The 20,555-nt window shown below is 41.8% G+C and overlaps 1 protein-coding gene across 1 annotated transcript; it reads left to right on the forward strand.

Moving 5' to 3' along the window:
- Window positions 1–11,507: 11,507 nt before the first annotated feature.
- On the forward strand, window positions 11,508–20,093 carry ATP6AP1L (ATPase, H+ transporting, lysosomal accessory protein 1-like; the record flags this gene model as incomplete). Its single annotated transcript, XM_009584710.1, has 5 exons — window positions 11,508–11,566; window positions 13,344–13,585; window positions 17,414–17,464; window positions 18,184–18,427; window positions 19,647–20,093. Coding segments are annotated over 5 exons (899 nt in total), but the record flags the coding sequence as incomplete, so codon positions are not given.
- Between the last annotated feature and the right edge of the window lie 462 nt (window positions 20,094–20,555).

Consider the following 20,555-nt stretch of genomic DNA (forward strand, 5'->3'; position numbering starts at 1 on the left):
CTGCTGCCTCCGCCGCCGGCCGCGGCCGTGCTCCCGCAGTTTCTGTAGCGCAGTCCCGGCGTGAGAAGTGCTTTCAGTGTTTCCTCATGCGGCTCTTCCAGCAGGGAGAACAACAAAAGGAGGTTGAAGAAAAAACGGAGGGAGAATTAGGGCTTTGACTACCTTTGTCTGGTACCTCAGAGCCTGTGGCTTTCTCTCTTGAACGGCAAGTACTTTACAAAACACTGATGGGTGTAAAACAAACAAACCAGTACTCTGGCTGCCACAGTTACATTGTCCAGGGCAGTGGAGATGCACAAGCGTTGGGACCTCCTTCCACAGTGGGTAGATCTACCTTGTAATGTAGGCTGAGCTTTCTTGTGGTTTTTTTTTTTGCGTGTGTGGTCCCCCTCCCCTGAAAGTAGACCAAGAATCAGAAGCTTTGTGCTTGATCCAGTCTCCATTCAGAGCAGTTGCGGTAGGGCCTGGAGACTGTGTGGAGATTTCTTGGGATAGGATGGCATCCTTTAGGGTTGTTAGGAAGGGTGCAAGGAGTAGAAGGGAAGCAGGAAAGAGTTATGACAAGATTAAGTTTTGCATCATGCCAGCCTGAATGGTGGAGATGAAGGCTGAAAGGCCTGCAGGCAAATTAGTTGCCCAGAGAGGATTTTGTTGGAACTTAGACAAGTTTTTTCTATATATTAAAGCCAATTTTCTGTCCATGCTTGTGTTGCATTGTCAGTGCATTGTGAATATATCTGAATTGCAGGAACAATGCCTGTCTCAAAGTAATGATATGTTAAGTGCTAGTACCTTGTACAGTGGCTGATACCTCATACTTTGGTTGAGACATGTTATTTTAGAAAGCTGCTCAGTTCATGGTGACCAGATAGGTCATCTGAAGGTAACTATAAACTGTGTTGAAAATAGATTGTGCCGTTTCTGCCTGAGGAGATGCTAGCCAAAGAGATGAATTATCCATGTTTAAAATTACGTCCGCAGTCTCATTCATTGCATGCAGACTGAGTGTATGTATAATCACTGCAGCATCGGGCAGAACACCTGTCACCTCAGGGTCTCCATCAGTGTTTATGTTATCATCCCATTTGACAGGGGGTTTGCTGGACCGTGGTGACACATTTGGGGATGTGTGGGATGCCAGCAGTATCGGCTGTCTAACCTGTCAGTCGCTGATTGTTTGCTTCACAAACCTCACAAAACTGTGAACCCTTACGCTGAATATAATTGCCAGCTGCTTTCTTAACTACCTTTTCTGCGAGGTAGATGCAAAAGAAGAGTAGTGTTTGAAGTACAGTAAGATCTCCTGCTGTGCCTCCTTCCTGGCGGTGGAAATGTCTGAACTGCCATGATACTAAGTAAAAAAGGACTAAGTGGTAGCTGCTTTATCATCAAAGGACAAGTTTTGCATGAAGAGTAATCATGAGCAAAAACTTGGTGCCAAAGGCGGAAAAAAAGATGATAAACAGCAGTTTAATCCTCTTATTTGGAATATTGGCCACTTTTAGCCCACCATAGCCCATCTTACAGGATGTAAACAAAACTGTTGACTTCCCATTGACTTTGTCCTGCAGCAGGTTCATCGGATGCCCTTGTGGAGTTGAATGTGACCTCGTCTGTTCCTTAAAACAGTGTGTGGGCTTTGCCCATGACCCTCTGTTCACCGTTTGTCCACTGTGTATGTATGTAGTTGAAGCATGTGGCCGAGCAAGCTTGCTTTGGTTGATTTCAATGTAAAACAGGGAAATGTACAACAGCGATTCGTCAGCTGAATCACAAGAGCTCATCTAATCATGCCCTTGTGAGGACTACTGCATGTAAGGCTCCATTTAAGCTTTCTTTTTAAACTCAGTAATGCGGAGATGGTGGTTTTGTCAGCATTCTTCACCAGAATGAAGTAAATGCTTAGGATGATTTCTTTGCTTTCAGTCAATCTCATTTCTTTTTAGATATCATGTGAGTCTGTTTATGCTTGAACCTCATAGAAAAGCAACATTTTCAGGAACTGTATCAAATGTTTAATATTATTGTTGTTTTTGTTGTTACTGTTATTATTGTTATTAACAAGTGTCAAGAGGTAAGGAAAGACACTTCTTCATGCTCTTTGCTTCTACCATTATTTCAGATTATGACTGCTGATTAGTGAATTACTATCAGCACCCATTGTATTAGTGTTTAGTGAGGAAGTCAGTATATTTCACTGGTTTATACTGGTTTAACATATGTTTGGCGTTACATGTTGTCTTGATTGTCTGCAAAACCCCCTTTGTTTCTGAGCAAATTGACATGTACTTTTCCCCTCTTTGACTATGTGAAATGGTGGTCTAAGAAGGCAGGTTCCCTCTAGAAATTGATAGCACCATGGAAACACACAGGCTGGAGGTACAAACAAACGTTCTGTTGTCACAGAGTGGACTACAGGACGTTACCTTGGATTCAGCCCATACTGACTTTAGCTGTGGCCTGCCACGTGTTGTTTATACTACTTTCTCTCACTTTCTCTCCCTCAGAGAACACATTATTTGTTCATTTGTGCTGTACTGGTTTGTATTTCAGCATTTTTATTTCTTTAGTTTTTGCTCCCATGCTGATGAAGAACACTTAGAAGACAGCAGCACATGAATGAAATCTGAAGGCACCATCAGAAAGCCTCTCTGTGCCTTTCCCCACCCCACTTATTTAGAAGGGACTATGGTTCAGGAGCACTGAAACGTTTAACAGGTCAGTGACATGAGTAGCTTCACAGTTTTTAGCACGGTGTATGGCACTTCTGCCTCCTTCCAGTGCTGCTTAAAATTTTCAGCTGAGGCATGTTTCTGTATTGGTGTGATTATTCCAAGTTAACATCATACATTTCTGGTGCTTCACAGAAAATTGAGAGATTATTTTTGACTGGTCCTTATCACTACACTCCCTTTTCTCATTTTTCAAGCTGGGATTCTCACATAAGTATCTGAATTCCTCCTTAAATTGGATAGAAGCAGTACTGCTGAGGACAAGCTGTTGAGTTTTAAGATTAGTGAATACTCTCTGTATCACTGAGAAAGAAATGAATTAAGATGGTAAATCCTTTTTAATAGTTACGATGCTAAACCCACTATCTTTATCTTATATCTGGAATGCAATAGACAGGAACTTTTAATCAGTGAAGTAGGGCTTACTGTGTGATCACATCAGCGGGTAGCTGACATTAGCTGCCGAGCAAGAAGGCAGTGGGTGTGTGTGTCCATAGATAGGTGTATACACATAGCTGTTAGCAGGAGCAGGTTGTGACTGATACTTAAGTGCAGAAGGGTGCAGTGTGACTAAACGTCGGCTAAGCGCTGGTCCGAGCTTCCTTTCGAGAGTGAGCTGCCCACGCTGAAGGCGGGTACCAAGAACCCATTTCTGCCTGGGCGCCGGAGTTCCTTCCAGACTGGTCACAGATCCATGGCTGTGTTCATGAAGGCGGCCAGACTGCCCATAAGTGCGCTGCAGAGCATGTTGTGCCTAGTCCACCGGTATCCTGATTTCAGCTTTCCCCGTCCTGTATAGACACTGTGAATGCAAGCTGCAGTTAGTGAGCTATGTGTGGAGAACGCATGTGGGTCATAGGGTTTGAGGAGTCAGCTCATGTGCCTTGCCCTCTTCTTTGCCATCATGAGCACAGCTGATGTATGTTTTGAGAAGGCTGAAGAGGACAGAGGGTCTGCAGAAGAGGTACCCATGCCCACGTATCTTTTGAGAATGACCCATCCCAGAACCAACCTGCTGTATTCACAGTGGTGCGTATGCACCTTGGTGTCTCGGTCTGACAGTCCAGAAACAGAGGCACTGTAATTCTGTGGGCATTTAACAGCTGTGGTCTGGCTTAGAGTTATCTGTAAATATAAAAACAATTAAGCCAGAAAGCTGGACGTGCACAAACTGAATTAGTGCTGAAGACAGGAAACGACTTCCAAATATTTGACTTCTAAGCTTGCTATGTCTGCTTTCATATCTGTAAAATGGGGATAATACTATTACTCTGAAGGTATTGTAAGACTTCAAAATACATGTAATTCTTTCTCTGGTTATCATATGGAAGAAGAAATTTCAGAGCTTTTTGGAAACGGCACCTTCACCTTTCTTTAAGGTTAGGGTTGAGTACAGATAAGAAGTGCTCTTCAGTGTGATTGTAAAGCCTGGAGAGACCATCTGATTTTATTTCTTTTTTCCTTAGCAAACAGCTCGCATCCTGGTACAATTTCCCCAGAACGTGTAATCTTTAATTCACAAGGAAGCTGGAATGTGCCAGCAGTAGGTGTCTGTCGTCAGAATAAACCTGAGCACACGAAGAATTTCTCCCGTGGGTAGCGGTGTGGCGATGGAGTGGCGAATCCTGCCCCCGATTGGCTGGATCTGCTGCCCGTCACGCTGCCAGGCAGAGTGCGGGCGCCCGGCTGCTCGCTGGACCAGAGGAGCAGATGTGCTGGGTTTGGAGGGACTGGCTCTCTTCTCAATGGAAAGAAACGCTGCCCTTAGGTTCCTACTGCTTTTTTTGAATGTGGGATTCGCAGCGTCTATGGAGCAAATGATTGCGACAGAGGATGGCAGGTCAGTAATTGAGTGTGTATCCACAAACTCTGTTGGTGGAGTTGAGTGCATGTTTTAAATGTTGTAATTTGGTCATTTGTGCTCTGTGGAAGGAGATTCAATCGCAGTTTAGAATGTCAGGAGGTGATTTTAATTTTCTTTTGAGGTTTGAAAACACCTGGGGCTAATACAGAAATGAATTATTTTGAAGCCTACACTGCATTAAAAATGTAACTTTAAAACAATTTTATAAACAATACTAGAAATGGTTTTAAAATGAGTATTTTCTGGGCATCTGTCATATATTTAATTACATTTTAATGACTCTCACACTGACTTTCCCTGGTCTGTGTAAAAACGAAGTTATAAATAGAATGGGGGTATGAAACAGCAAGGGTATGAAAACCACTCCAAGAAACATAGGTGCTAAAATATTCTACTTGTGTAGAATGAATATTTGAAACATGAATTCGATATTGCAAAGAGGTATTAAATTTAGGAAATTGCTAGAGATTTGGATTTATCATTGTTTATAGTGCTATTTTCTTCTCTAATGAAATATAAATAGGAAGCCCAAATCACAGCAGGGGAAGGAGAGGACTCTCTAGAGCCAAGCATTACAAAAGTGAAAACAGCCTAGACTCTTATTAGTTGAATCATGCCCCAAAGTCACTAATAACACACAGCTCAAATGTGCTGATGAAGATCACAGCTGGCAGTAAAATCTGTGCATTTAAGGCAAGGAGGACATGTGGTGATTTGCTTAAGCTTGTATTAAGAGATCTGGTAGTCAGTTACCAATAAATACTACAATATGTTTTCATTTAAATAGCTTATTTGCTGTTCTCCTCTGCCAGTTTTCAGATTTGTTAGTGTCTTCTTAGTATAATTGCACTTTTCTGCAATCAGATCAAACTCTGAGAGAGAGCAAGCAGTGGAACACTGCACGAACTTTATTCTAATAGATATTAAGAAATGAAGTTGCAATCTTGATGCCAGTGAATTGAATGCTTATTTTGCCTTTGCATTCAGTGGAGGTGGGATCGTGCCTGCGCAGTGTTAATCTGCTAGAAGTTCTGTGAGCTCAATTTCTTTTTTTATATGAAAAATGAAAGCTCGAGTGTCTTGTCGTTCTGATCCAGTTCTTAGTGGACATCCATTAAAGTGCAGATCAAACCCCAGTACTCAGTATATTGTAAAGTAATTATGTAAATCTGTCTCCCTGTGTCAAATCACACATGAGGCTACCAAAACAAGACATGGAATACTTAAAATTTAAGAACTATAGGAGTCATGGGCTTTGTAGATATTTCTTACTGATAGAACTTAAATAGATACATTTAAAACTTAATAACATTTTTTGTTAGGATGTTTCTTAGAAGGAACTGTCTTTTGCCCTGAATCTCAGCTCCCAGGCTTACACATTTATAATTTTAATAACTTCATTGAAATTACTTATGACCAACGTCCCTAGGACTACAACGAGTTCATTGCTACCACGCGCTCAGCAAGCATTCATCATCTTTCATCATAACTTTGTTTTTAGTGCGTTTGAAGGTTCACATGTTATTTTCCAATTAAATGTTTCATTAAGCTAATTGAAACTAGTTCAGCAGCCAGTGAGGTAGTCTGCAGCTGGACAATATTAGTATTAGAGTGGTAATTCTGGAGTAATGGAAATACTGCAGTAGAGTGCATTTTGCCATCAGATGCAGTTTGTCAGAGCAGCGATATGAAGAGTCAAAGGCAGTGTGAATATGCCTTCCTTTAACTTTGTGGCGTGAATACTGTCTGTGGCCTCCACACTCGATCGCTGTTGAGAACCAGGCTTATTCACGCGGCTTGTCTGGAGTGGACAAAAGACTGCTCACGTGAAAGTCTTCAAGGGCTGGAGCCTATATGAACTTTTTCAGACAAACAAGCTAGACTTGGTTGTCTTATGTAGATGGATAATGTCATCTGATAAGAGGGAATTTACACTTCTTTATACTTACAATCTTATTTAATTGGGTTTTACATAAAGATTAGCAATCCCAGTGCTTTGTATTAGGGCTAATCCAATTTCATGTGGGTTCCTGACATACTTGGTATGGTAAATTCAACATACAACATACATGTCTGGGTGTATCTGGGCTAGTTATTTACGAATTGGTAAGGAACAATATTAGTCATCAAAACATATACTATGTGTGCAACTGAATTTGAAGTTTTAGGGCAGAGTAGCTGAAAAAAATGATAAATTGAAAAGTTTAGTCTCTAATTCAGTGTGCTAAAAATGATTTGCTGTCACAGATTTCAGGTTTAGGCACTGTTTGCTGATAGTTTTGCAGGCAGTGGAGAAGGCAGCTGTAGTGCTAGCTAGTTTTCTGTCTCTTATACATGTACTTAATATTTTTATGTAAAAAAGGGAATACATATTTTTAATGTGTTGTTATTTTCCCATTTCTTCTTAAAATGCTTTTGTTCTATGAAACATGCTCCAGCTGAGAACAAAAGGGCCTTGCTGCCAGAGGTTACCTGTGAATTCTGCAGCTTGCCTTTTGATTGGAAAGGCTGCTGATTTGACAGCAGGACGGCTATTGAAGGCCAGCCGTTCCTGTCACAGATCACACACTTCTGTGCCATCTCAGGGTTATTGAGGGTCAAAGGCAGCTGACAGACCCGGTAACATCAGCTTCAACTTGTTCTTGCTCAGAAACCGGGAGGCGATCCTCCCTTGCGCCACTGAATAGACTGTGCCATAGTGATCTGGCTTTAGTAGGACAAAGCAAAGATACTGCAAACCTTGCCATGATGGATTGCCCTTGCCTTTTTCTAACGGGGCTGCATGCATTGTGCAGGAGGAAAGGAGGCACCAGCATTGCTAGTAAACAGGGTAACGAACAGGAGTACCTAGATGGAGATACTTGACTTGCATGCCTCCGCCTGCCTCCCAAATGTGCCTGCCATGTGGCTGATCGTGTTTATCATACTGTGGTACTTAGCGGTGTTTCCCGGGTCACTCTCTCTGCTGCATTCCTCATGAAAGCATGAATATTTCATTAGCTGGGCACATTCATCTATATTTGAGTATCTTCATGCTGAGAGCAGAAACTTGACATTTCTTCTGGAGCAGCGTGGCTGCGCATGGCTGTTGTTTTACATGTGATGTACAGGAGTCAAACTGCATTGTCACGAGCGCCCAGCCTGTGCACGTGGGCTGCGTGGAGGCTGGTTATAACTGTTCTGCTCAGGAGGTAACCCCACAGGGGCGTTCGCAATGAGTATGCCTCATATATTCATTGTATGCTCTCTTCAAGGCTCTGAATTAACATTCCTCAAGATGATTTAATTGGCATGACTATGGTATTAGCCTTATCCCAGATGGGAAGCTAAGTAATGATTTTTTTTTTAAAATGACAATCGTGAAAACAAAAATAACCCTTCCTCTTCCCAGAACAACGTAAAAACCTTTAAAGACCAGTCAGGGGATGAAATGAATTACGCAATTTTACACCAGCCTCCTCTCATCCCAATGTTTTAGTCTGCATGGTGATTTCCAAACTGGAGTAATGGGCTATGAGCTTTTAATTATGTGTATGGGAGGAGCTAAAAGTACAACTAAGCATAACTAAATATATATAGTTACAACTAAAGATAACTAAAGTTAGTATAACTAAATAATTTACATTAATTTCCTTTTGGTGTGCCTCATTTTTGTGGCTATTTTTATGAAAAAATGTCCCAAAATGGCCTTTTCCAGCCTGAAGGCACAATCTGTCATGAAGGAAGACTAGAAAAGAAAAATAAAGCTGCATCAAATCACAAAACCCATGTTCCTAATTTAAAACGACCTAAGAGAGAGTTTTACCTGAGCAAGAAAACAATGTTCAGTCCATTTTACCATGTCTTTTGTTACCTGTCTGTCAAAATGAGGATTATTTCCACCCATCTCTGAAGGCTGCTCACTACTGGGATGAGACCTTCGAGTGGCTTTAGAGACCTCAGCTCAGCACTAACCCTGGCTCCGAAAGTATGGTGGGGGAGAGCGGGACCCACTCTGGAAGTGCACAGCCTCCTTGAAGTCTGGGATTTAACAGCTCTGACTGAGGAGGCAGTTGGTCTCACTATATGTAATTAAAACTGCCAGATTAATTTTAAACAGTGTTACCTACGTTGAACTTTTTTGAAGATAAGATCTTTTTAAGGTTCTTTCAGCTCGGATCACAGTCACTGCTGCGGTACTGCAGAGCCTAGCTGTCTTTTTGTGCTGTGTTATGTTTTCTCTGGAGACTGTATTCTGCTTTATTGCCCCAGCTGCTGAAGGGACTGAGCAGCCTTCCCGATGGTCTGGAGCAAAACTGCTCATCAGACCAGGTGTTTGGCGGCAGAGTGACAAGCTGGAATACAGACTCTGCTTCACTTTTGTCTGTTTTGCCTTCTGGGTTTGAGGAGGTTGCAAGGGGACACGAGATCTATTTGTGGCAGCAGCGAGTATGCCTGCGAAAGGACATTCTTGCGTGAGAGACACTGATCAGAAGAAAGAGCCTGCTGCCCTCCTGAACCTCCAGTGTAAACCAGACATTGCCTGTGAAATCTGGGCTTTACTGAAGCTGGTAACATTGCCATGGGTTTCAGGGGAGCCAGGTTCAGTGTGATCTAACTCCCTGACTGCCAGAGCCGCGTGAGCATGGCAACAAGCAGGGCAGGCTCTAAGCCATCCCACGTTTCTTCTTTGTTGGCGTTACGTTGTTCAAACTCATATTTATCTGCCATTAAGCATGCCACGATGGAAATTAGGCTGGGATCACTCCTGCAGTACATGCTAGTGGGTAATGCAGATCTCCCTACCCAGGGAGTCCAGTGGGTTCACCCAGCTGTTTGAGGGCTCCCCAGCCAGGCCAAGGCTTGATCCTTATGGTACAATTTACACATAAATGCTGAAAACGGCTTTTGTTCCATGCTGAAAACGGCTTTTATTCCTAGACCTTATGTGCTGGTCTTTGCATACATCTTTTCAAGTATTTTGCTTTTGTGGTGGGTTGGAAAGCAGGTAGGAAACAAGGCAAGAAAAGAAGACGGAAGTGTATTTCCACATGAAGTGGCTGTGAGGCAGCTCCTACCCCACCATAGCTTACAGCCTGGAAGGCACTTCTGCGGGCAGAAGTAGGGCAGGGTGTGCAGGGTGTACAGGTGTGAGTGTGGGAGGGCCGGTGTGTTCACCTGCTGGGGAACGCTGACAGCAAACGTCAGAAGTGGGCACATGTCATCGGATCAGTAGATCAATTCAGTGTAGGGGGCTGCAGGTCCTAAGGAAGCTGCCATGGTGTGGAGGAGGCAGGAAGGTGTTCCTGTGACTGAAGGAGTGGAGTCTGGTCTAAAGCCCTAAAGTCCTCGTTTCTTGGACTTCTTTTGATCTTGTAGTCTTTTGATGATGAACGTGAATCCACTGGGCTGGATTCTCCAGTTCAGGAAAGCAGATCATACTTGCACCAGCTGAAGACTTATCCCTAAATTATACCAAAGAAGAAAATCAAAGACTGAATAGCCTCGTAGTTGTCACTTGAGATGTGCTTCACTCGCTCCCAAATTTGCAGCTGACTTCCATGGGATTTAGGATTGCTTGGAACTGTTCAGGAGCCGTCTTTAGATGGCTGTAAATCTGGGCTTAAGGCATACTAGCCCAGTGCATTTGCTCTGTGGTGGAGGAATTCAGCATGTTGCTTCTGATCCTCACAGGGGGCTGAGGATGGTGCAGCGTTATCTGTGTGTTTCCCTGCTTGTGGGCTGGGATGGGTTCAGTCTCTAATCCAAAACTGGTGTCCTATGGAAAGGGTCAAGAGGGGTAATGAAGCCTTTAGTCAGTATGGTAAGGATATGGGCGTGCCTGGCTGGGCTGATCCACCTGAGGGATCTCTGAAAAAGAGGCATTTTTAGCCTGAGTACACTGGCTTTAGGATTAATTTGCTCTGTTCCTGTGACATTAACCAGCTAAAGATCTGAGTTTGTTTTGAGTGTTTTATTGGATGAAGCAAGAACAGGAGCTCTCCCCAGTAAACTTGCTGCAGTTTAAATCCAGATGCTGTACAGTAAATATTTTTCTCCTCTCTTCCAGTGCGTTTTCAGTTCAAGATTCTCTGCAAAGAAACGGTAAGGCTTTTTTTTTTCCAGTGGGCTGAATGCCTGGATACTGGCTCTGTTAGTGCGGCTGTAAAAGATCTTCATTCCCAGATGTTGCTTCTGTTGGCATTAGTGACTCTTCTGTCAATCATGTTGTTAAAGCATATCCCTCTAAAAAATGCCCTATAAAGGATTTGCCCGGTTAAAATAATAATTTACTGACTGACTCTGAGATACAGTGAGAATGTGGAAGAAAGAAGTGTTCACTCATTTCTTTTTTTTTTAACCAAATGAAAACAGAGTTAGATGTTTGAAAGATGGAGCTGTGAGAGTGTCTGTGAAATGATCTGTCATCTGTGAAATTTCAGTCTCCTGGTGAGCAGTCAGGCTGTCAGGTTGTTTGTCACAGCTTCACATCTCTGGCCAGTGCAGGGAAAGAAATTCCCACCCATAGTTAGATGCTTTTGCTGTGCAATTCAACACACACCCTTTGTCAATAGAGTTTGTTTTATGAAGAAAGAAGAAGCTTTTGTTAAGTGTGTTTGGGATGATTAAATACATGTATAGGCTGAATCCTGTCATTTTTGGGCACCCAAGTTCTTCCCAGTAAGGGTGGCAAGATGTTCAATGAAAATAGGAGGAACTGTGTTGTACAAGTAAGGTAAAGTAAACTAGAAAATGGATGTATTGAAGGCAGTATTTGCACCAAGCCAAATATTTTCCAAGACAAAATCAGGTATTCTGAAATACACATTTCTTGCAGGGATAATTATTGTTTGCACAAAAACGTGCAAGATTATGCTTTTATAAATGAATGGATGTTTTCTTTGTGTGTAATAACACACTTTCTTCTGCAGGTCAACATTATGATGTTGTGAAGCCAAAATTTAACATAAATCAAGTAGCAATTACACAGGTAATGTTTTAAGGAACTGGATCTGTGAAGTTTTTTCATAGCACATTGAGATCCTTTAATCTGCATTATTGAATTAAATAATATATTGTTTACAAGAAATAGCCAACAAATATATTGTTTACAAGAAATAGCCAACAAAACTGTCTAAATCATTGTGATGTGGTACTAATTCACTACCTGCTGTACAAGATATCTTCTGCTTTTCTGAGAAGTGAGGTGAGACTTCAGTTGCTGTCGCTGGTGCTGACTGGCAGTGGGTTTGGGCAAAGGGTCTTACTGAAAGAATCAAATCCTGTCATCCATATTCTGTACAATGCCGTTTGACTTCTGCGGCTAGTATTTTGCTTTTATCACTTGATACTAAAAAAATAGCTGAAGCAAAACTGCTGATTGTCTAAATTTAGTGGGAGTTTTTTCCGAATCCAGCCTGTAGGTCTTGTCAAAAACTGAGCATAAAAGGCTTCCTTATCAAAAACCCTGCAAATGATGCAATCTAATGTAAATAATCTTTTGATTAAATCTCTCTCATCTGTACTTCTGAGAAGACAGCCTTATCATTTATACAAATGACAGTCATAGTCAGTGACTGTTGCATCACGTTTTCTGACCATGATCTTACCTGGCTTTCAGCTTGTTGCTGTCAGTACTTACTAATTTTAATCCTAAAGCAGTCTTGTGCCATATGTAAGGTCAACTATCAAAAGGGTCTTTCAGTGTCTGAGCTGGGAGACGCGATTCGCTAATCTGAAGAGAAAAAAAAAATCTCTCTTTAAGCTAAGACAAAGCTTTGGGGCTTAACCTCATCCCTTCTGGAGCCTGGTAAGATGCTGTTTATGACTGGGACTCAGAATACCGCTCATGTTTGTATATGATTTGAACTTGCTTAATCATATGACATGCAAAACAGCCATGCAGACATTGTGTACGTTATCATATTCAGATAGGACATATGTGTAGATGGAAAAGAGTTGGTGTCTGGAAATTTTAGTTTGAGATATGGAAATGACAGTTAAATTTTGAAGTCCTTTCTGAGCCCTAACTCACTGTCTCAAATTATATTGCCTGACAGCCAAATTGTCCTCCTTTTGCTATGAAGTTTGGCTTAGAAGGGATAGCATTTTTCTAGTGTCTACAGAGGACATGGAAGCTGCAGTCCCCAGGTTTTAATCTTGCGAACAACTGATTTTGTAAAGGCAGGGATCCACGCTTGAGCCATCCTCTTCTGCAGGAGGCATTTTCCCCATTTTAAAGCTGTCAGGAGCCAAACTGTCTGCAGGTAGATGTAGACTTGGACATTTCTTTCACCTAGGAGATCCGCCTAGTGTGCTTTTAGCGTAGTAGGCTGTGACCTTGGCCCAAGCTGAGTTCTCTTTAGTGTGTTGAAGTAATTCTTACAGGTGTCCTAGAGAGAATTCTGCTGGGGTGAGCACCTTGTGATTCTAGCTTTGCTTCAATTTTTTATGTTGGGCAGCTCTACGGTGAGAGAGGAGCATGCTAAGAATGTGGTTTGCCCCAGTAATGCTACCCAGGCAGAATAAATATAACTTATATTGACTCTCTGGCCAGGTGTACTGGAGCTAGAGGACTGTGTGGTACCATTTGCATGGTGAGAATGGCTTAGCCAGAGATTTCTCTGCTTCCTCAGCTCAGTATTGCTGTGGCTGAGAACTGGCTCCACAGATGCTCTCCAAGTGCTGGCCTCATTTATTCTGGTAGGATGGAGAGTAACTCCTGAAATACACATCTGCTGATACTGATCTTTTATGTGGTCTATCAGGTTGTCAGCTACAACTTGAGCAGGAGAGGACAGTGGGAAAGAGCATCCTGGAGGCCGTTCACCCACAGCCACTACAGTCCTCTCAACGTCACAGTTAATGGCATCCCCTGCATTCTCTTCTGGGCCAAGAGGATCATGATTAAGTTTGAAAATCACACGCAGCTGGATTTGACGGAGAAGACATTTGGTGTCCATGCAACAGTGGATGTTGGAGATTCAAACTGCAGTGAAGACAATGCAATGTAAGGTGGCATTCTACTCTGCCAATGGAACTAGTACCAGATAACAAGTCTAGTAAATACATACTGAAGGAAACAGACCTTGTATTACGTGGTGTAGAGCCCCAGGGGCAAGCTTCTTCCTATAATGTCGTGATGTTGCAGGCAGCAGGGCAGCATGAATTATATACTTTCAGACCAGTCTTTCATGGGGCACTGTTGTGGTTTAACTCCAGCCGGCATCTAAGCACCATGCAGCCACTTGCTCACTCCTTTGCAGTGGGATGCAGGAGAGAATCAGAAGGGTGAAAGTGAGAAAACTTGTGGGTTGAGATAAAGACAGTTTAATAGGGAAAGCAAAAGCTGCACATGCAAGCAAAGCAAAACAAGGAATTCATTCACTCCTTCCCATTGGCAGGAGGTGTTCAGCCATCTCCAGGAAAGCAGGGCTCCATCACGCGTAACGGTTACTCGGGAAGACAAACACCATCACTCCGAACGTCCCCCCTTTCCTTCTTCTTCCCCCAGCTTTATATGCTGAGCATGACGTCATATGGTATGGAATATCCCTTTGGTCAGTTGGGGTCAGCTGTCCCAGCTGTGTCCCCTCCCAACTCCTTGTGCGCCCCCAGCCTGCTCGCTGGTGGGGTGGTGTGAGAAGCAGAAAAGGCCTTAACTCTGTGTGAGCACTGCTCAGCGGTGACTAAAACAATCCCTGTATTATTAACACTGTTTTCAGCACAAATCCGAAACACAGCCCCATACTAGCTACTATAAAGAAGATTAACTCTATCCCAGCCAAAACCAGCACAGACACACAGATGTACATAGCTGTCTTCATTTCTTGCAATGGTGTAGTCAATCCTTCTGGCCAGCCAGTTTTCCTGTTAGTTCCTGTTGACCTCTTTAGTCTCCAGCTGTTTTACATAGCTGCTTGGGAGATTGAATAGTGGATCCTCTGCTGAAAATGGGAGCTTAGGGGCTGGCTATGCATGACTACTTATCCCTTCATAGAATGTGTGCCAGCAATAGTGTAAACCATTGGTACAAGATGCAGATGTGTATTTAGAAACAGAGCTAGGTAGCCCCAAGTTCCAGGATGTGATCTGTGAGTTGCTGAAGCCGAAGAATGAATTCACTACAGGTTTGCATGTGACCTGAAGAGTCCCCGAAAACCTGAACTCTACATCCCAGTCTGTCATGAACTTCTTCAGCATTTTCAGTGCTTTGCTCCTGCTAAACCTGAGTGAGAGCTATCTGTTAACCTTACTGGATCCAAAATCCTCCAGTCCCATGGCTATACTAGAAAGGCATGTAATTTTTTTTTTGTTTCCTTTGTTGTGTACCTGACCACTTCTCTCCCTCCTTGTAGTGTGCTGGCTGGCTTCGTGTCTAATATCAGGTCATTCGTTCCACTCTGGTAGGCAAGAGCCTAAAAATTTGAAGGTGGATACCTAACTGGGCATGTGCTGAACATGAGCATTGCGTCTTCCCCAGAAATGGTGTTTAAATCTGTAACGACACACAACAATAAAAATAACATGACCAAAACCAGCAGTTTTATTTAGCTCCTATACAACATTTCACCTGTACATCTAAAGACATTTCCACAGAAAGTAGGTGTTACCTCTTTCTGATTTTACATCTGTGAAGGTTAACCCAAGGTGCACAGAAATTTTAGTGAGGTTACAAGAAAACTAGAAGTATAATTGAAAAAGAAGCCAGGTTTTCTGCCTGTGGTATCATAGTATTCAACAAGGCAGTCTAAATTTTACGTCATCAGCATGGGAACTAATCCAGCACTATGTTTTGACAGGCAGAGGTACAGAATGGAGTAATATTATTTTAAAAATAAAAAGTAATAACTTAACAAACATTCCTTCTTCTCTTCTGGTCTGCAATTCAGAAATAATCTTAGTCTTATTGTAGATTGTAACCTAATAGAAAATATACTCATGCAAAAGTAAGGATTTCAAAACAGAAAGTATAGTTTTATAGTTGTTCATAAGGCTTGAAAAATCAGAAAGACAGTGCAGTGGTGGACTGCAAACTCCTACTAGAGCTGCTGTTTGGAGACTGGCAGTTTTGAGCAGGCTACTCTACCTATCTATCCACCACAGGTACCTCTGTAGTCTGGTTACAGTAGTGGATGCTTCATTCTGTAAATACAGAGTTCTAAGAAATTAGGACTTGCCCTGGCTCTGGCTGGGAGGGAGATAGTTCTCTTGTGTTTTGGGTTTGTGGCTAAAACAGTGTTGATAACACACCAGTGTTTGGGCTCTTGCTGAGCAGTGCTTGCATGGGGTCCAGGCTTTCTCTGTCACTCTGCCCCCTCAGCAAGTAGGTTGAGGTTGGCAAGAGGCTGGGAGCGGACAATCCCTGGACAGCTGACCCAAGTTGGCCAAAGTTATACTCCCTGCCATATAACGTCACGCTCAGCAATAAAAATGGGGGTAGAGGAAGAAGAAGTGGGTAGGGGTTGTGTCTTCCAGGGTGGCCGTTCTCAGAGATTTGCTGGGCATTGGTCTGCTCGTGAGTGATGATCAGTGATTGCCCTCGCAACACTTCAGTGTTTTTTTTCCCCTCTTTCCTTCACTTATTAAACTCTGTCTTGATCCATGAGTTCTCTCTCTTTTGCTTTTCCTATTCTCTCCTCTGTCCTGCTGTGGGGTGGGGAGTGAGTGAGTGGCTGCATGGGTCTTAGCTGCTGGCTGGGGTCAACCTGCCACAGGGCTGTATATTCTGCTTGTTGCATTATACTGGAAGGTATTTGGGAATTTATAAAACACATTGTTCATTAAAAAAGCTGCAGGAAGAGTCAGGAAGCAGAACAACTCTACAGCATACCCTTGACGTGCATTTTATTGGTGTTTCACCATATCTGAGGTTTGATGTCAAAATCTGTGGGTCCAGAGCCATCTCATCTGCCACGTCTTCTGAACTTTCTCTTTGTTTCTCCCATAGTTTTCTGGGTAGCCTCGAATTAGGGACACAGCTGTTAAAGGCAAGCAGGACCTTGATGCTTAGTTTGAAGCTGAGGCTGGCATTTTTTGCTGGGGTCAAGAGACATGCTGTGACTACTGAGCCTTTTCTCCTCTTTTCTGTGGAGAGAGAGGAAAATGCTACTCCTTCCCAATGGTTTTGCTTTCTTGCATGTTCTATACTTTATTATGCAGGTTTTAACAGGCAAAATATTATTATTAAGCCAACAAAATGTATGCCACTTAATCATGCAGTGCTACAATGCATTAATTCCAGAGATGGTAGAAGGATGGTAAAGTATGCATTAGTTTTCAATTAACCTGCTAGGGCCTTTCACTCTAGTAAACTTCAGGTGCTCATGCTCACCACAGATGAGCTTTGTAGAGCTACCTCACAGTGAGTGTATTTGTATTGCTCGAATGTGCACATGCGTGAAATTTGAACTCAAATGTCATCTGCATTTTTTATGCTCTAGTATTTAAAAAGATGAGAATAACACAGCAGTTTACACTTTCTAATGACATACAGAGATTCATGACTAAGATAACATGGCCTGAGAAGGAGAACACAGATCAAATGAACCTAACTAATTGTCAACGATGTTGGAAGCAGTGGGATTGAATTGTGTTGAAAGTTAAACATACAGTTCTATTCTTTCTGGATGGTCTAGGCCTTGTTCAAATTAATAGGTGAACTACTGGATTTCACTGGAGGAAGGTTTAATCCTTTCAGGTTTTTTTCCCACTGACTTCAAAGATATACTGAGCAAAAGGCTCCATGTATAACTGTGCTTAATCTTTTGTGCTGCTTTCTTCTCTTAAGTTTTCTGAAGTTTTTATCTAGCCTGATACTACTTGCTTTTTGGCCTAGGCTTTCTCTGAAGTTTGGTGACATTGGCAATTTAAAGGGACTTGTTATTAGGTAAGTTTATATGAAAAAGAAAATATTAGATAATCACGTTAATATATATTGTTATGCAGTTGCTTGTGGAATTTGTTTTAGGAGAATTTGTGTAAGCAAAAATAATGTGATAGAAACTGTTGATTGTATAATTGAGACACCTGGATTTAATGGGTCTGTCATTTGCCTGCCTTGTTTTATTAAGGCATTTCTTCTTCTGTGTTGACTTTTCTATTCATGACAAAACTTCAGGTCATCTCTTTTGAATAGAATCTTCGTCTGAGATTTGTGCTAAACCTTGCTAATTAGCTACATTCTGGGAATTTTGCTGCAAGAACTGATAGTGTGGGCTGCTCAGACATCAGACTGTGACTTGCTTTATGTTTGCTTCTTGGCGATAGAAGAAAACAGCATTTCTTGGTAAATAATTTTCAATATCTTGGATGGAAGTACAATACCAATGTTGCATAGAGATTTTTCTCAGTCATTTAGAAAAAATCCCTTCACATTTCCTCTTGCTGTGTGGGAGAGCAGCAAACTCCTTCAGCTGCAACAATGAAGAACTGCAAATCACTTTCCAGACTCAATAGAAGGAGCTAGAGCTCACGCTGATATAAATGGGTGAAACTCTGGTAATACCAGTGTGTCTTCTAAGATTGTTCAACATGTGAATTGAATAGTTGCAACTCTTAGTTAGACTTGTTTTCTTATTCATCTTTCTTCCCATACAATATTTTCAGATTCTTATTAACAACCAGTTATTACCAGCTGTCTGTTCAGAACTGGTTCAGTTTACACAGACTGGAACTTCTTTACAACCACTCCATACAAGCGACGTTCAATGCAACCAGAATATATGCACCAGCAAGTTACTCCTACCACTGTGAACATGTGAGCAGCTTGCAGAGATATGATGCACTTCTCATACCCAGCTCTGCAAATGATCTGTCAAAGCTTTGGGAAGTCACTTTTACTGATTTCCAGGTAATGTCATGGAAATAAGCCAAATGCATCCCAGGGGTAGACTGATGGGAAATTTTGCACTTCACTACCAAGAAAGTATAGTGACCTTCCATGTACAGTTTACAGGATCTCCATGGAACTTGAAATAGAAATTAAGACTTAAATTATTATACTTATCTTCCTGTCAAAGGAAATGAAGGGCTTATAGATTTTCTGTAGTCTCTTGCTTGGGTTTTCCTTTAGTGTGGGGAGTGAATGAACTTTCAGTGTTATGTCTCTCTGAGCTGGGCTCTTAAACCCGGCATCTGTAACAGCATCAGTCACCAAGTATGGGATTCATCTCACTTAACTTTTGAAGCCTAGTAATTTTAACCTTGTGCCCTGATTATAGTCACCCCAGCCTGCCTCTAAAGCCAGTGGATAATTCCTCTGACTGATCTTAAGTCCTTATTTTAGGATGAGATTAATCATCTTCTGAAGTGCCTATTTTTCTGTGTTTGACAATAAGGGAGCCTAAGATGACTGGACTAGGATGTCTTGCTTTTAGATACTTAAGTCATAGGGCATGAATAGCTGAAAAAGGGAATTGAGGGGGAAAGCTGATTTCCTTTTCTCACCATGTGATAAATGCCCGTGGACCGATTTAGTGAAGCAGACAGTCAATTCCCTGAATGCCAACGTAGTAAACTTCATGTTAGAACTGAAGCCACAAGTAAAACTTACTGATATTGGCCATAGTTGAATGCAACTTCATGTAGTTTAGCTGATTTGCTGCCATATACTGCACACTTGGATCTGGTGAGAAAAATCTAGTATTAGGGTAGGCAATTGAGAATATTTCCTTGTTTGTCATGTTGAAGTTTATGCAGTTTGAAACAGAGACTCTGGCGATTCTCAACAAATGATGCTGGAAATGCACGTTAACTTGAAAGGTACCACACTTACAATTAAATATTACTGGGCTATCAAGAGTGATCATCATAGAAGATTTTGTTTAAAACACAACTGCAAATCCTTTGTGCAGCAGAGTGAAGGGGATTAGAATAACTGGCAGTTTCTAGAAGACTGACCTGGATGAACTCTTGAGCATTAACCCCAGCCAGCACTGATAGATACAATTTTGCAGTAAGCAGATATTAAATTAAAAATTCTTACTGGCATCAGGAGCAAATTCATGAAGTTGCTTGTTGCTGAGACGCAAGTACTTTATTTAATATAAACCCTTTTGTTCTCTTTGTAGATTCAAGGTTTTAACATTGAAGAAGGACGTTTTGCCTATGCAAAAGACTGTGCATCTTTTTTCTCTCCAGCAATACTTATGGGATTGGTTATGTCACTGATTCTGCTGCTGGTTCTTGCCTATGCTCTTCATATGTTGATACACCTGAAATCTCTCGACAGGCATTATGAATGCAAAGCTTCTCCTGCCTATTTTGCACAGATGAAAGACAATGATGTGGGAGATGAGAAAGAGCCACTGAGAAGCAGTGCAAATGAGTCCTATGAACTTAGAAACCAACAGTTCTGTAAAATCTATATTTAGCAGTGTGCATCTGTCTCAGTGAAACAAGTGGTATGTTCTTCTGCTGGCACTGTCGTATGTAGTTTGTGTAGATTTTTCACCAACTGATGAAAGGAAAAGTAGGTAACAGACTGTTAACCAGTTACTGTCTGTTACTTACTGATAACCATCTCAAAGATGCCCTGGGAAACAAGATGAGAGAAAAACTCCATTGTGAATAAGAGATTTCATGTCATGGGAGTTTATTACTGTAGTACAAAACCAAAATGCGTATCTTTTCATCCAGCTTATGAAGTCTTGAAGAGAGAATCAGTAATGGAGACTTTGAAATTAAATAAAGATACAAAAAATTGCAAAATAAAAAAAATCTCTTTGCTCGTTCTTTAAGAAGGCAAGATTTTTCCTCGTTTTGTATTTGCTTCATCACCCTGCTCTGTGTCCTAACGAAATAGCATCCATTCCTTTCTCAGTATACGTTTTCCTTTTATTTTCCGAATTACATCCCTGCCTCTGTCCTCATAAACTCCTTTTCCTCCTTTGGAGTCTTCAGAGCCGTATAGGCTGTGTATTGTCCACCAGACTGATGAAATAGTGATGGCTCTGGTACAGCAGCATCTTGATACTTTT

The sequence above is a fragment of the Fulmarus glacialis genome, unplaced genomic scaffold (assembly GCF_000690835.1).
Source record: "Fulmarus glacialis isolate BGI_N327 unplaced genomic scaffold, ASM69083v1 scaffold27819, whole genome shotgun sequence".
Classification (NCBI taxonomy): Eukaryota; Metazoa; Chordata; class Aves; order Procellariiformes; family Procellariidae; genus Fulmarus; species Fulmarus glacialis.